Here is an 18041-nt window from a genome sequence, read left to right on the forward strand (position 1 = left end):
CAAGAAACCAAAACATCTGGAAATGTTAAAAGCCGCGGATGGGATGGTTCACTTGAATGCTTTGCACAGAAGCACGAGAAGGACAAGAGTGGACGAATTGATGTCTATTGGATTGCCATGATCATATAGGAATCGTGTTTTCAGAAGGACACAGGCTATGGTTTGGACTTGTCAAATGTGAAGGCCTTTTTGCGTTTATATTTCCTTACTGATAGCCAGCTAACGTTGTCATTAATGCAAAGTAGGACTTGCTATTGGTTAATGGTTCAATGCTAAAATTCCAGGCCTATAGAAAAAACAAACAATTAATGACTGACTAGCACTAGCCTATTCCACCACAGTAAGTCGCTGTGTGACCATTTTTCCTCCCTCCCTCCCTCCCTCCCTCCCATCCCTCCAACGATGGTCCTGAGTGGACTGCTGATGAGTTGATGACATTCTGGAGGTTATTCTCCTAGATTTCTCTCCCTGGCATGGTCTAGGCCTGTGGCAGAGGCCAAATTATGGACATAATGGTCACTGTTATTGCAGGCCTTTTAGAATTTTGTTTTATGACCAATTTGTACATTTCGTAGATTTATAGCAACAGATAATCCTCATCAATAGCGGGGTTTGGGCGTACTATGTTTGGTAAAGCCCAGCCTATGTTCAATTATTAAAACGTTAATAGTTTAAAGGCTTCTTGCAGCCCAGGGTTTGGAGAGAGATGGGCCATTAGTTCCGCTTCCTTTGACTCTGTAGCGCACGGGCATTGGTAGAATCTCGCTGAATAGGCATCTGTAGCCTACGCAATCAGGGCTGCTGTGTAGTACTAGTAGCCTAGAAGGCGCAGCAGCGAGACAAGGAGGGTAGCAGAGCCGTCGCTGGCGTATACATTGGATTTGCAATAGACGAACGCGTTGGAAATCTGGACGAACGTCGGCGCTTGAACCCGAGGAATAGTGTTGACCGTTCTGAAATGGCAGCGGAATCGACCCGGAGATTCACGAAGAACCTGCTCAAGCCCGGGAGTGCGGCGGAGATAAGGCAGACGGCATCCAATGCTGTCAGGCATTCGGCAGTGACGGTGAGTCAATGGGAAAAACAAAGGTTATTACTGTACCTTCTTCAGTAATGCTGAGTAGGCCTATATTGTAGAGCTCAATGTGTAGGCTTTTTTCGCTCACCGTCCCCCCCTGTACCTACAATGACACTATAGGCTAGAGCCACCCATTGATTGTGAATTGATTATTGGAGATGCGAGCCGCACAATTGCGCCCTGATCCTGACGAACTTGACATTCAGAATTGTGTTAAAGCGATTTGGGTTGAATGAACACAGCTGCTCAATTTGAATTATGATATCAACTGTGATATGGCTGCATGCTTGCGGTGAAGGGGAGTTTGTATTGATGCTGCGAGAGACAATGTTGCATTCATGTAAAGGATTTTCTTTAATGGGCTACAATGTTGCATTTGAGGAGGATATGGGTCGATGTTTGTGAATGCGTATCCTTAACATTGCCAACCTCAACGTTTTAAATGTAAGGAGATTTGCTGCTAAAATCGAAACAGCCGCGTATTCTCTAGTGGTTTTCGGTATTTTCCATGCTGACTCCGGGAAATAAATAAATAATGGACCTGGTTGCAGCCTAGTCCTTGGCTTTCCGCGGGAAATGCCCGCCTGCTTCGAGCCGAAGATGCTGAATGACGTAGGCAGTAGTAACATCAGCCCAGTTGTGTGTAAAGAAAAAACAGTGGTGCAAAAGGGGAGGATGGGTGGGACAATTTAGGCTGTTTTACCCCAGCCAATCACACATTTATGCTGGATTGGCATTTAATTCAGTTTAATTGGCTCTGACAGATGTGTGTGTAGTGCCTACCAGTGGAGGCTCCTCAGAGGAGGAAGTGGAGGACCAGTGAATTTCTGAAAAATAAAAATAGTGAAATATTAAAAAGGTTATAATTTTTTGATAAAACTATACTAAATATATTCATATGTTACCAAGCAATTGATTAAAACACACTGTTTTGCAATGAAGGTCCACAGTATCTTTAATCTCACTCTCTGGGGTAGGACCATGGTGTACCCGGAGGACAGCTAGTTTTCGCCCTACTCTGGGTACATTGACTTCAATACAAAACATAGGAGGCTGATGGTTCTCACCCCTTCCATAGACTTACACAGTAATTATGATAACTTCCTCCAACCTATCAGAGCTCTTGCAGCATGAACTGACATGTTGTCCACCAAATCAAAGCACCCGAGAAGGAATCTAGTACTGAAAGCATAAGCTACAGCTAGCTAGCTGTGAGTTGTGGTGAGTTGTTGACAATAGTTGAACAGTTTTGAACAAATTAATTTCTTCAAAAAATGAAGGAAAAGCAAGAGAGCGAGATTGCTATATTTTGTTGTATTTAAAAAAAACTTTAACTGTGTTTACGGGTGATCAGGGGTGTATTCATTCCGCCGATTCTGTTTAAAAACGTTTCATAAACGGAAGCAAACGGAACAAAATGGGGATAAACATACCTGAATTTGTCCAATAGAAACTCTTGTTTGCAACTGTTGGACTAATGATTACATCCTAGATCAGCTAGATGCAGGCAAGAGTGTGTACGGCGGTATTGAATGTGTCACTGTCTAGCACCTTGATTACTCAAAAATGTGCACCTATCTTGTAAACCTTCATTCGTAGGCTAGGTTGTAGGAACCTCATGATGGGTATAGGGAACATTTGAGTATCATGTAGTAGCCTAAACCTATTGATGTAACATTGAGCTGGGTGAAAGGAATATGACTGACAGTCATCCAATATGCTGTAATAGAAATAAGGCCATGCTCATTAAAAAAAGAATTGTCCTCCCTTATCTTAAACGGCACCGACCGCCACTGGTACCTATCTATACGGTTGGCCAATGTGTGTGTGTGCACATATGTTGTGCTTGATACTAATATCTCAGCTTTGATTCTCAATTCTCCCTTATCTTTCTCATCTCTCATTTTCTTTTCAATCATTAATTTTGTAACAGATCTTCACTATGGGTTTCTATGCTATTCTCTGCTTTTATCAGTACATCGGTGTCGGATGTGTGAGGTGGTGGAAATGTTTCTGCGGTATCTGTCACCCTGGCTGTCACATCAAGTCTTAACATTACTGCCACCACAGCTCTGAGATGACAATTATGGTTTAAGGTGAAGTTTTCCCTAGATGCTGATCTTGGATCAGTATTGCATTTTCCCCTGTAATGGTTAAGGTTAGGGTTGGGGGAGGGGAATCTGATATTAGATCTGTACCTAAGGGAAGCAATAATTATAGAGGAGTGGGAAAACCCAGTGACTCACTTTAATTATGACAGGCCATTGCCCATCAGTTGTGCCTGCATAGTACTACACACACGTACACACACGTACACACACGTACACACACACACACACACACACACACACACACACACACACACACACACACACACACACACACACACACACATTACATTTTACATTTACGTCATTTAGCAGATGCTCTTATCCAGAGCGACTTACAAATTGGTGCATTCACCTTATAGCCCCCCCAAAAAAAACAAAAAAAAACGTTATTGTTATCCCAACCACTTTACAATATGTTGATTTTTTGTAAAAAAAAAAAAATTAAATCGTTGGGGTGGGGTGAGGGGGGGTAGAAGGATTACTTTATCCTATCCCAGGTATTCCTTAAAGAGGTGGGGTTTCAAGTGTCTCCGGAAGGTGGTGAGTGACTCCGCTGTCCTGGCGTCGTGAGGGAGCTTGTTCCACCATTGGGGTGCCAGAGCAGCGAACAGTTTTGACTGGGCTGAGCAGGAACTGTGCTTCCGCAGAGGTAGGGGGCCAGCAGGCCAGAGGTGGATGAACGCAATGCCCTCGTTTGGGTGTAGGGACTGATCAGAGCCTGAAGGTACGGAGGTGCCGTTCCCCTCACAGCTCCGTAGGCAAGCACCATGGTCTTGTAGCAGATGCGAGCTTCAACTGGAAGCCAGTGGAGTGTGCGGAGGAGCGGGGGTGACGTGAGAGAACTTGGGAAGGTTGAACACCAGACGGGCTGCGGCATTCTGGATGAGTTGTAGGGGGTTTAATGGCACAGGCAGGGAGCCCAGCCAACAGCGAGTTGCAGTAATCCAGACGGGAGATGACAAGTGCCTGGATTAGGACCTGTGCCGCTTCCTGTGTAAGGCAGGGTCGTACTCTCTGAATGTTGTAGAGCATGAACCTACAGGATCGGGTCACCGCCTTGATGTTAGCGGAGAACGACAGGGTGTTGTCCAGGGTCACGCCAAGGCTCTTCGCACTCTGGGAGGAGGACACAACGGAGTTGTCAACCGTGATGGCGAGATCATGGAACGGGCAGTCCTTCCCCGGGAGGAAGAGCAGCTCCGTCTTGCCGAGGTTCAGCTTGAGGTGGTGATCCGTCATCCACACTGATATGTCTGCCAGACATGCAGAGATGCGATTCGCCACCTGGTTATCAGAAGGGGGAAAGGAGAAGATTAGTTGTGTGTCGTCTGCGTAGCAATGATAGGAGAGGCCATGTGAGGATATGACAGAGCCAAGTGACTTGGTGTATAGCGAGAATAGGAGAGGGCCAAGAACTGAGCCCTGGGGGACACCAGTGGTGAGAGCACGTGGTGCGGAGACAGATTCTCGCCACGCCACTTGGTAGGAGCGACCAGTCAGGTAGGACGCAATCCAAGAGTGAGCCGCGCCGGAGATGCCCAACTCGGAGAGGGTGGAGAGGAGGATCTGACGGTTCACAGTATCAAAGGCAGCAGACAGGTCTAGAAGGACAAGAGCAGAGGAGAGAGAGTTAGCTTTAGCAGTGCGGAGAGCCTCCGTGACACAGAGAAGAGCAGTCTCAGTTGAATGACCAGTCTTGAAACCTGACTGGTTTGGATCAAGAAGGTCATTCTGAGAGAGATAGCAAGAAAGTTGGCTAAAGACGGCACGCTCAAGAGTTTTGGAGAGAAAAGAAAGAAGGGATACTGGTCTGTAGTTGTTGATCAAGCGTTGTTTTTTTGAGAAGGGGTGCAACACACACACACACATACACACACAGTGCTAGGATGTGACAGTGTTTGAGGCCTGTTATCCCTCTGATGACTCACCTGACAGGTAAAGGACAGTACAAATCCTCTTTACCTCTGTGTGTGAGCATACATTGTATGTGGTGAGTGACTGTGTGGGGTTGCGTGTCCGCGTGTGTGATGCCTAGTCTCCCTAATCTGATAGTGGTAGTGGGGTAATAGATGCCTAGTCTCCCTTTTGGCTCAGATCAGGTGCCTACATAGTATACCCCATAGACATACATCATTTACACAGAAACACACACACACACACACACACACACACACACACACATACATACACAGTGCTAGGATGTGACAGTGTTTGAGGCCTGTTATCCCTCTGATGACTCACCTGACAGGTAAAGGACAGTACAAATCCTCTTTACCTCTGTGTGTGAGCATACATTGTTTGTGTGTGACTGTGTGGGGTTGTGTGTGCGCGTGTGTGAGTGCGTGCTCATGCAATCGTACATTGTGTGTGTCAAAATCTAATCAAATCAACGTTTATTGGTCACATACACAGATTTGCAGATGTTATCGCATGTGCAGTGAAGTGGGTAAAACAGTATGTAAACATTATTGAAGTGGCCAGTGTTCAATGTCCCTATGTATATAAGGCAGCAGTCTCAAGGTGCAGGGAAGTGTACCGGTTGGTAGCCAGCTAGTGACAGTGTCTATAGTTCAGGGCAGGGTACTTTTTCTCCCAAATTTCGTGATATCCAATTGGTAGTTACAGTCTTGTCCCAACGCTGCAACTCCCCAATGGACTCGGGAAAGGCGAAGATCGAGAGCCATGCGTCCTCTAAAACACGACCCTGCCAAGCCGCACTGCTTCATGACACACTGCTCGCTTAACCCGGAAGCCAGCCGCACCAATGTGTCGGCGGAAACACCATCCGGCTGGTGACCGAAGTCAGCTTGCAGGCGCCCGGCCTGCCACAAGGAGTCGCTAGAGTGCGATGGGACAAGGAAATCCTGGCTGGCCAAACCCTCCCCTAACCCGGACGACGCTGGGCCAATTGTGTGCCGCCTCATGGGTCCCCCCCCCCCACACCAAAATAATAAAGTGATTCATTCCAAATCTTTATTGGCAAAAATGTACAACCATTTTCCCTTCCTTTTCTCTTTGGTTTGCCCTGGTTATCTTTGTGTATAATTAACTGTAGGCCTATACACACACATTGTTACCAAAATAATAATAATGATTCATTATCAGCATAATAAGTGATTAACAGCACCTATATAGCGCTGTCCTAGATCTCCCTCAGACCAATTAACTGAAACGAGGCAGTTCATGTGAACACTGGTTTTGACACAGCTATAATGTATGTGTTATACAAATAACAATAAGTAACAATAACAAACAGTAAGTTACAATCAATAACTTTTTCCTTCCTTAAAAAACAAATGGCCACCTTGGGCCTGCATACCTCTGACCAGGGATGGGATGTCAGGTGTGATGCTAGTGACAGCCAACCTAAAGTCCTGGTGGACATCGAGCCTGTTACGGAATCGGCTTGAAGGTCAGCAAGCTCATCTTCACAGCCGAGGTATTCCACGTCCTCGAGACTGCAAATGTAAGGGTCCATCACCCACGATTCCTTTGATAAGTATTCGTCAACATCTGCAAAACAGGATTTAATTTCCTCCCGAAGCATGTTCATGTGCCTGGTAAACTCAGTGCGTAAAGACGCAGGCACAGTGCCACCAGTCTGTTTCATCAGCAGTGGAAATTGTTGAAGCTGCCCTTTTGACATTTTTCCAACTCTACTCCAGTTTCCGCACAAAAGCGTCGAGAGCGTCTTTGCACTGCATGACGTTTGATTCAGGACCCTGCATCCGCTTGTTTGATCCAAAACACATCAGTCAGCTGTTCGCACAGTGGTCGATTGTGATCTTGCAAGAATTCCTTTATTTTTTCCTGCAGTTCCATAAAACGCACAAGCACTTGTCCACGTGACAACCAGCGTACCTCTGTGTGTAACAGCAGTGTTTGATGCGCTTCATCCTCACACAGCTGGGCAAACAGTTTCTTGTTAGTAGGGCGAGCATTAATTTGTATTTATTGTATTTCACCTTTATTTAACCAGGTAAGCCAGTTGAGAACAAGTTGTCATTTACAACTGCGACCTGGCCAAGATAAAGCAAAGCAGTGCGATAAAAACAACAACAAAACAGAGTTACATATGGGGTAAACACAACGTACAGTCAATAACACAATAGAAAATCTATATACAGTGTGTGCAAATGTAGTAAGTTATGGAGGTAAGGCAATAAATAGGCCATAGTGCAAAATAATTACAATTTAGTATTAACACTGGAATGATAGATGTGCAGAAGGTGATGTGCAAATAGAGATACTAGGGTGCAAATGAGCAAAATAAATAACAATATGGGGATGAGGTAGTTGGGTGGGCTAATTACAGATGAAGTTTACAACTTTAACAACAGTTGCCAGGGTGTTACTAAGGTCTTCCGAAAGTTTTTTACTGGCCAATGCTTTGTGATGTAGCATGTAGTGGAAAATTGCGCACCCTGGGGCTTTTTCCTTCAATCGGCTGTTAAATCCCTTGTTTTTGCCCATCAACGCTGCAGCCCCATCAGTGCAGCATTCAACAATATTCTCGTAAGACAGATTGTTGGACGAGAGATATGAGTCCATAGCTATTTAAATATCTTGGCCTGTTGTTGTTGTGGCTCGATTGTGTGACATAAGAATGTCTTGTTTCAAGTCATCACCGTCAATATATTGCGCATAAACGATGAGCACGGATTCGTCTGACACTGTTGTTGTTTCATCCAACTGAATGGCAAAGGGAACGTTCCTAAGCTTCTCGTGCAGCTGGTTTTGACAATCTCCAGCCATTTTATCAATTCTGTCTTTGACAGTGTTGTCAGAGAGTGGGACGGTTCTCACTTTATCCACCACCTGTGGGCCACACAGCCTCTCTACAATTTTCAGGCAGGCGGGTTTGATTAGCTGCTCTCCAATATTGTGCGGCTTTTTAGCCTTGTCAATTAATAGCGAACAGTCAAATGATGCCTCCGTGGCTCTGTGTAAATCACTGCCTGCTCTTTCGAATGCTTTTCTGATGTCTGTGGATCTTTTTGATAGTGCCAACTGCTTCTTCCTCCCCCAAAAATCCTGACCTTCACCAATAGTCTCCTGGTGTTTTGTTTCCTGGTGTCGTTGCATTTTGCTTGGCTTCATGCAGTCATTAGCTAGCTTCTCGCCACAAATGAGTCCTGCCCTGTCCTTCAATAAAACCGAAGTTAAGATAACTCTCGAGGTATAGCCTTACTTTCTTTTTTGATGATGAGTCATTAGCACTTTTACGTTTCTTAGACATGTTGTTTTATTCATAAAATAGTGATGCTCTGACTGCAGGAAAAAGGAGCTTCTAGCTAAAACTGATTGAGCGCGGGGTCATTGACGTGCACAATTTTTTCCCGGGGGAATTACCGCTTTTACGTTTCTCTGACATTATTGTTATTTTTTAGATTGACCTTGTCACGGTTTACTAAGCCAGAACCCAGAAGCAGACCAGGACAAGGTACGTTGAGACAAAGGTGAGTGTTTATTTAACAGATTCCCGAGTGAGGCTGAATAATCCAGGGAACAGAGCGGGTGGCGTGGATGGGTTGTTGAGGGTGCAGTGGTTGGTCCGGTAATGGCTCGGCAGCCGCCGACCATCAGGCAGAGGTGGGGGAAGGTTCCGGGTGAGAGACTGCAGATAGAAACAAACGGAGGTAAGTACACGGCAAGCCAACAAGGTGCAAAACAACAAAACTAACACTAGTAGCTTAGAGGCTGATACGCTGACAAACATACTGTTCATGGCTAACGATCCGGCAGGAACTGGATGTTAGGCCAGAGCCTAAGAAGGGTGATGATCAGGACCAGGTGTGCAGATTGCTGATGGGATGCAGGTGCGGAAATCAAGAGCGCTCCCCGGAGCGTTCCCGAACCCTCGGGAAACTGGAGATCACGAACAGAAACACTAGTCACCAGACAGGACCCGACTCAGACTGCCGGGATCGTTACAGTACCCCCCCTCCGACGAACGCCACCGGGCGGACTCCCCCGGAGCGCCAGGATGGAGCGGTAGAAGTCACTGATGAGGTCAGCATCTAGGACCTGTCGCCGCGGAATCCAACTCCTCTCCTCAGGGCCATACCCCTCCCAGTCCACGAGATACTGGAAACCCCGGCCCCGCCGTCTGGAATCCATGATGCGACGCACCGTGTAGGCAGGACCACCTCCGATCATCCGAGGAGGAGGAGGAGGAGGCGGAGGAGGCAACAGAGGACTGAGGAACTGACGGGCCGTGTCCGGTTGAGAGAGAATCGGTGCGTTGGTGAATCGCCTCTTCAAATCCAGAAACGCTCGATCCGCCTCCGGATTCCACTTGAAGGTCCTGATACTGGAAGTCAAGGCAGTTAACGGAGCGGCCACACGGCTGTAATCCCGGATGAATCTGCGGTAGAAATTCGCGAAACCCCAAAAATCTCTGGAGCTGCAATCTCGTACCGGGCTGGGCCCATTCCAGAACCGCTCTAACCTTCTCCTGGTCCATCCTAATCTCTCCCTGGAGATGATGTACCCGAGAAAGGATGTCGTGTGGGCGTGAAACTCGCACTTCTCGGCCTTCACGAACAGGCGATTCTCCAACAATCGCTGCAGAACCTGCCGGACATGCTGGACGTGGTCGGAAGGTTCCTTCGAGAAGATCAGAATGTCATCCAGGTAAACAAACACAAAGAGACCGATCATATCTCTCAGGACGCCGTTCACCATACTCTGGAATACCGCTGGAGCATTGGTCAGTCCAAACGGCATCACCTGATACTCGAGTGACCCATCGGTGTATTGAAACCCGTCAACCACTCGTCCCCCTCTCTGATCCGGACCATGTGATACGCATTGCGTAGGTCTAGCTTGGTGAATACCGTAGCACCCTGTAAGGAGTCGAAGGCAGAACTCATCAATGGCAGGGGATACTTGTTCTTGACCGTGATGTCATTCAACCCCCGATAATCAATACATGGTCGAAGAGAGCCGTCCTTCTTACCCACAAAGAAGAATCCTGCCCCCAGGGGTGATGACGAGGGACGAACGAGACCAGCCGCTAGGGACTCCTTGATGTAGGTCTCCAACGCCTCACGTTCAGGTCGGGAGATACTGTATAACCTTCCCTTGGGGTAGACAGCTCCCGGGCACAGGTTGATGGCACAATCATATGGTCGGTGGGGAGGGAGTGACAGAGCCTTCTGCTTACTGAAAACCTCCCCCAAATCGTGATATGTCTCGGGAACCAGGGACAAATCTGGGGGTTTAGCCTCAATCACCTGACTGGGAACCGAATGGGGGCAGGCAGTCTTGAGACAGTTAGCATGACAATCAAGGCTCCAACTCGTTACCTTGCCCGTCACCCAATCGAACGTGGGATTGTGTTCCTTCAGCCAGGGGTATCCAAGGACCAGAGGAACATGGGAAGACGGCAGAATGAAGAATGAAATCATCTCAGAATGATTCCCCGACAACCGCATCTTAACCGGTTCAGTCCTCATCGTGATACGTGCCAGACTACTGCCGTTCAGAGTGGTCGCTTCAATGGCTTCCGGCAATTGCTCCTTGGAAAGCCCCAGCTGTTCCACCAACTCGGCATCAAGAAAGCTTCCATCGGCACCTGAATCGATAAAAGCGTTAATCGCTAAGCTTTGATTCCTGTTCACAAGGGTAGCCGGGAAACGGGGTCTGACAGAGGTACTGAGAGGTTGAAACTGGCTCGCTAAAAGTCCTCCCAACTTTAGCGAGCCGGGCAGTTTGACGACCGCCGGGAACAAGTGGAGATGTAATGTCCCGAGCGACCACAGTAGAGGCAGCAGTTGGTCTTACGTCTATGTTGACGCTCCTCCTTGGTTAACCCGTGCCGCCCCACTTGCATGGGTTCAGAATCGGGAGAGAGGTCCTCTCCACTAATCCCTTGTGGTGGCGAATGATCGACGTGTTCTGGTCCACCACCCGACCCGACTGGGAACTGAGAAGCTGATCGATTGGACGGACCCCATTGCTTCTCCCTCCTTCGCTCTCGGACTCGATTATCCACCCGAATAGACAAGGCTACCAAGCTGTCCAGGTCACTAGGCTCGGATAGGAGATCAACTCATCCTTGAGCTGCTCCGACAGACCCTGGTAAAAGGCCGCTTGCAGAGACTCCTCGTTCCACCCACTCTCCACAGCCAACGTCTTGAACTCGATCACGAAGTCGGCCACGCTCAATTCCTTGGTGAAGTGAAAACAGGCGCCTAGCTGCGTCCCTCCTCGGACGGAATGGTCGAAGAGCTTCCTCATCTCGGCCGTGAACCCCTGGTATGAAGCCATGCAGGGATCCTGTCGTTCCCAAACGGCTGAAGCCCACTCCAGCGCTCGACCACGCAGCAACTCAATCACAAAGGCTATCCTAGCCTTGTCTGTGGCATAAGAGTAGGGCTGTAGATCGAACACTAATCCACACTGCATAAGGAAGGAACGGCATCTTCCCAGCTCCCCTCATATTTATCCGGCGTCGGAACCTTGGGCTCACGGAGGGACACAACTTCAGAAGCGGCAGGCGAGATGGGTGAAACCGGTAGTGGATCCTCCACCGGACACTTGCGTTGGTTCTGGACCTCCGTCAGACCGGTAGAAAGGTTCCGAACTGACAACGCGATCTCCTGTAGTACCGTGCTATGATGGCCCAACATCTTCTCCTGCTGGGTAATGGCATGGCGAACAGAGTCCAGGTCCGCTGGGTTCATTACTGGCCGGATCGTTCTGTCACGGTTTACTAAGCCAGAACCCAGAAGCAGACCAGGACAAGGTACGTTGAGACAAAGGTGAGTGTTTATTTAACAGATTCCCGAGTGAGGCTGAATAATCCAGGGAACAGAGCGGGTGGCGTGGATGGGTTGTTGAGGGTGCAGTGGTTGGTCCGGTAATGGCTCGGCAGCCGCCGACCATCAGGCAGAGGTGGGGGGAAGGTTCCGGGTGAGAGACTGCAGATAGAAACAAACGGAGGTAAGTACACGGCAAGCCAACAAGGTGCAAAACAACAAAACTAACACTAGTAGCTTAGAGGCTGATACGCTGACAAACATACTGTTCATGGCTAACGATCCGGCAGGAACTGGATGTTAGGCCAGAGCCTAAGAAGGGTGATGATCAGGACCAGGTGTGCAGATTGCTGATGGGATGCAGGTGCGGAAATCAAGAGCGCTCCCCGGAGCGTTCCCGAACCCTCGGGAAACTGGAGATCACGAACAGAAACACTAGTCACCAGACAGGACCCGACTCAGACTGCCGGGATCGTTACAGACCTTGGCATTGCAAGCATATTATTTTTAATAACATTTAAAAATGTAATTTTTTTACAATTAAATTATAGTGGAACATTTTATGCACGTTTGACCTCAAAATCAAATGAGATCACGCGCCCCCCCCTGTGAACTCTGGCGCCCCCCTTAGGGGGGCACGGACCCCAGGTTGGGAACCACTGCCTTAGACCACTGCGCCACTCGGGAGGCCTCTACTAATGACTTTTTAACAGTCTAATGGCCTGGAGATGGAAGCTTTTTTCAGTCTCTCGGTCCCAGCTTTGATACACCTGTACTGTCTCCGCCTTCTAGAAGGTAGCGGGGTGAACAGGCCGTGGCTCGGGTGGCTGTGGTCCTTGATGGCTTTACATTTTAGTCATTTAGCAGACACTCTTATCCAGAGCTTCTTGCAGGAGCAATATACGGGTCCTCTGTAGCTCAATTGGTAGAGCATTGCGCTTGTAATGCCAGGGTAGTGGGTTCAATCCCCGGGACCACCCATACGTAAAAATTTATGCACACATGAGTGTAAGTCATTTTGGATAAAAGCATCTGCTAAATGGCATAATATTATTATTAAGTGCCTTGCTCAAGGGCACATCAATAGATTTTTTCACCTAGTCGGCTTGGGGATTCGAACCAGCAACCTTTCGGTTACTGGCCCAACTCGCTTAACCTCTAGGTGTCACGCCCTGACTCAGGGGACTCGTATATGTTGAGTCATCTAGGTTTTGATCTATTATGTATAGATCTATGTTGGCCACTGTGGTTCCCAATCAGAGGCAGCTGTAGCTCGTTGTCTCTGATTGGGGATCATACTTAGGCAGCCTATTGGCACTAGTGGGTTGTGGGATCTTGTTCCGTGTAAGGTTTGTTGTGTGTTACCTTAGGACTTCACGTGTCGTTGGTTTATTGTTTTGTCGTGTGTTTATTTAGTTTAATAAACATGTACGCATTTCACGCTGCGCCTTGGTCTGACCCGTCCTTCAACGAACGTGACAGAAGATCCCACCAAACGAGGACCAAGCAGCGTGCCCAGGCGGAGCGGGTAGCCATGTCACAGGTGGGCAATTTGTGGTCATGGGAAGAGATATTTGCGGGGAGAGGACCATGGGCTAAGGTAAATGCCCAGGCAGGAGAGGATCAACGGCAACACGGAGGAGGCCGGTCGAGGAGGAAGCCCGAAAAGCAGCCCCAAGAAAAAAAATGGGGGGGGGGGCACACGGGGTGGTTGGCGGAGCCTAGTGTCAGAGCAGAGCCAACTCCCCGTACTCACGCGAGGAAGCGTATGACTGGGCAGGCTCCATGTTATGCGGAGCTACGTACTGTGTCGCCAGTGCACCGGCACAGTCCTGTACGTCCTGTGCTTGCACCACGCACGTGCCGTGAGAAGATGGGCATCCAGCCAGGACGGGGTGTGCCGGCTCAACGCTCCTGGTCTCCAGTACGCCTCCTCGGTCCAGCATATCCTGCGCCGGTTCCACGAACTGTATCGCCAGTGCGCGTGCACAGCCCAGTGCGTCCTGTGCCAGCGCCCCGCACGTTTAGTGCGAAAGTGGGCAGCCAGCCAGGACGGGTTGTGCCAGCTCTCCGCTCCAGACCTCCAGTCCGCCTTCACAGTCCGGTCCGGCCCGTTCCTGCTCCTCGCACCAAGCCAGTGGTGCGCGTCGCCAGCCCGGCCCGGCCTGTTCCTGCTCCTCGCACCAAGCCAGTGGTGCGCGTCGCCACCTCTCCAGGTTCGGGGTCTCCCACACCAGGGTCCAGACAGGGACTGGCGTATCGTGGGAGGAAGGAGAGGGGAAGCAACGCGCCGAGGTCCAGACCAGACCAGGGGCGAAACAGGGAGGCGAAGAGTGAGAGGTCGTCACGCCCTGAGCCGGATCCGCCTCCAAGGCGGAATGCCCACCCGGCCCCTACCCTGTTATGTTTATGTTGTGCGGTCGGAGTCCGCACCTTTGGGGGGGGGGGTACTGTCACGCCCTGACTCAGGGGACTCGTATATGTTGAGTCAGGGTGTGTATATTCTTGGTCTGGTCTGACCCGTCCTTCAACGAACGTGACACTAGGCTACCTGCCGTGAACGGGGCGTACAATAGATTTTATTTCGATATTTCAGGTTCACCAGCAATAGTTTTGGTAGTTTTACTTTAAACAAGCAGTGTATATGGTCATTTTTTTGATATACAGGGTAAAGTTGATAATTTCATAATGATGAATCACTTTTGCGAGGCGCACTGTATGGCCGAAGTGGGAGGAAAAAGAAGCTCACTAAAAACGGTCAAAACCATTCGATTTTGAGATGGGGGTGAAATCCAACGTTGTGCTATATTTTGTAAACAATTTGTAAACAATAAATATTGATACATTACTAGCTCAAACACTTAATCTGCAAAAAATTACAAGTTAATAAGTGGGTAAAAACAAAACATAGGCTACATCCCCCCCCCCCACCCCACCCCCCTAATCTGATAGTGGTAGTGGGGTGATAGATATCTAGTCTCCCTTTTGGCTCAGATCAGGTGCCTACATAGTATACCCAGGGGCGGTGTGTTCATTAGGGCGATATGGGCGACGCACTGCCAAACGGGAAAAGGAAGGGATTTTTTTTCTAATCAATTATATCACGGCAACAGTAGTTATCAGTGTTCTAATCTAGACGTCTGATCTGCCACTAAATGTCCAATCAGGCTAAAGTCGTGCTTCAAATGGCCCCGCCCCTTTGGGGCGATTTCAGTCAGGTTGAAAATCGCCCAGGGTCTCTCATAGACTATCATGTAAAATCTTTTTTTTTCAAATATCAGAGCTTTCAATACAATCTCTATGGGTTTCTGAGGGCTTGCACTTACGCGCTTTCGTCATACGTAACATAACCATGAACGTAACTAAGAAAAGAGCGGGTAGCAGCGTCAATCAATTCACGTACTACTATCAACATGGCTAGCGTTCAGTGCAACTCGATTGTCTCTTTGAAAGAAGTTCACATCAAAGACCATTCAAAACGAGCTACTGGAGTGTATGCTAGCGGTCATGAGGGAACATATTGTGGAGGAGGTGAAGTCGGCGAACTTCGTAGCTATCCAAGCTGACGAGACCACGGACGTTTCTACACAGACACAGCTGGTGCTTGTGCTGAGGTACATAGATAGCAACCACAAAGTGCAGGAGCGCTTTTTTGAGTTCCTTCCCATCTCGGAATCAACCTCAGTCTCAATCGCCAGTGTGCTTTTGGAGAGACTGAACGGTCTTTTTGCCGACGACGTGAAAGTCAAACTGTGGTGCACTGGCACTGAACCAGGTTCTCATGAGCTACAACCTCCAGGAGACGTTCTCTGAGACTGTGACTCTGTTGAACATCCTCATAACTACTCCCATGACAACAGCTGAAGCTGAGAGATGTTTCTCAACTTTGACACGAGTTAAGACATTCCTGCGAAATTCAATGGGCCAGGAACGTCTGAATGCACTGGCCATGCTTTCCATGGAGAGGGAACTAGTCCTCAGCATGCCTGATTTCAATGAGAAAGTCATTGACCGCTTTGCTGCATTGAAAGAGAGAAGAGAACAGTTTCAGTACAAGTAATGTAGCCTCTCTCTCTCTTTGTCCCTCCCTGTCTGTCTCTTTAACACACACACGCCCAAATCAGTTCACAGTTGATGTTGTTTAAAATAGTTATTTTTCATTTTAAAAAAAGTAAAAAAAAAAAAAATCTGTTCATGTTCATTTTTACAAATCTATACAATTGGCCAGAATATGGTTGTTCATATTTACAAATCTATACAATTGGCCAGAATATGGTTGTTCATTTTTACAAAGCCATACAGATAGCTGTGTTTACCTTTTCTAGAAATTATTTTCAAATTCTGTTTTCAGGCAAAATGTCTATCACTGTTCATTTTCACAAATCTATACAAGAGGGCAGAATATGGAAGTCTATAAAAATTTCTTATTACCAATAACTTGCATCAATGTTTTCAGTAGCCTCTATCAAAAGCTCCTGCTTGCTTGTTGTGAATTATGCTCAGGTGCACATATTTCCAATTCAACCATGAGGCAAAAAATGTGGTAAAAGCTCTTGTTGATCCTGCAATCTGAACAAATACCAAGATGCTGTATTTTCAGCTGATATTTCATTTGTTTATGGAAATGCATATTGTTTATGCAGTGTTGAGGAATGTGAAAGAACACCCTTGATTATTTTTACTGTGATAACTTATTTTGCTTTTGTAAGCCAACACTTTTGAGATCAGTCAATAAATGCTTCTGGCATTGACTTATATGCTGCCCCTGTCTTCATGTTGTTGCTGGACATATCTTTTTTAAAATGTGTGTAGGTCACCTAAATCATCAGAAAAATTGCCCCCCCTGAGAATTTTTTCAGGAGCCGCCACTGAGTATACCCCATAGACATACATCATTTACACACAAACACACATACACACACACACACACACACACACAAGTCAGCTCAGACAGATCCAGCTCAGAGAGGCCCAGCTCATTAGCTCTATCAGCAGCAGATTTTAATTTAGAATGGAAAATGAATGTCTTCAGTGCATCAAATCGTATCGCATCGATTCGTTCTCTAATCAAACCGAATCGCACCGAAGCGTTTCAAACTAAAACCGATCGTTCCTGTATCGTATCGTAGTCCATGAAATCTAGATACGTATAGAATGTTCTGGAAAGGGAAAGATGGACATCCCTAGTAACTAGTTTCCCTGCAGATGAACCAAGATAAAGGTCAGTGCCACCCTCCATCCTTCCCCTTAGGGCCTGCTAAGTCCTGAGCCTCCTGAGGCTGATCAGGGTCACTGTCATCAGTCCAGAGGACAGGGAGGAGGGGAAGGTATAGAATTATAATCTAGATTCTATTTCCATGGGGGAGGGGACCATAGAGGTTCTATATGTAATTCTATGGAGGGAACAGCCCAGCCAAACTACTCCTGTAGCAGGATTAGGGTCCATTGGAATTGAAGTCAGTAAATTCAGGAAGTAAACTGAAATCCGTTGGGGAGTTGCAGCGATGAGACAATATCAAATATTGGGGAGAAAAAGGGGGTGAAATACAAATAAGAAAATAAAAAATATCAAAGGACATCTATTTCCAGTGGACTTCTCAATCAAGCCATTTCTGCATTTGAAATTCAAATCCCTTCCTGGGTTGACTGTCTTTCATTTAAATTGACCTAGGAGCTAGTAGGAGCTAGTAACACAAGCATTTCGCTGCACCTGCTATAACATCTGCTAAACTGTGTACGCGACCAATAAACTTTGATTTGATTAGGACAGACAGCTTCTCAGGGACTTCAAGCGCCCTGACAACATAGTGGAAGATAACATGTGTTGCTGATATACAATAGACACTTCTATTATTTGTAATTAATGTGACATTTTCTGCCTGCTGCTTGATATCAGATAGACAGGAATATGAACTGAAATGTCAAGAGCCTCCCTCTATCTTGTCCACGGAGATGGCAAGGCACACAATGTCCTCAGTTGGAGTCTTTCTCTTTGAGCCGTCTGTCAGGCTAGTTTCCTGTCTCTCCAGCCAGCCTACTATAAAAGCTATGATCTGGGGTTTCCACAGGTCAGACTCTTAATGCTTT

At 47.5% G+C, this 18041-nt stretch overlaps 1 protein-coding gene across 2 annotated transcripts in view; it reads left to right on the plus strand.

Annotated features, from left to right (window-relative positions):
- The first annotated feature begins 503 nt into the window (after positions 1 to 503).
- LOC121567330 (dedicator of cytokinesis protein 10) overlaps positions 504 to 18041 on the plus strand; it is a 181547-nt gene continuing 164009 nt past the window's right edge. For both annotated transcript variants that reach the window (XM_045217328.1, XM_045217330.1), the window contains exon 1: positions 504 to 1066. In XM_045217328.1, the coding sequence (XP_045073263.1) occupies positions 959 to 1066 (108 nt within the window). In that variant the 5' untranslated portion in view covers positions 504 to 958. The remainder of the gene's footprint in view (positions 1067 to 18041) is intronic.

The sequence above is a fragment of the Coregonus clupeaformis genome, chromosome 6 (assembly GCF_020615455.1).
Source record: "Coregonus clupeaformis isolate EN_2021a chromosome 6, ASM2061545v1, whole genome shotgun sequence".
NCBI lineage: Eukaryota > Metazoa > Chordata > Actinopteri > Salmoniformes > Salmonidae > Coregonus > Coregonus clupeaformis.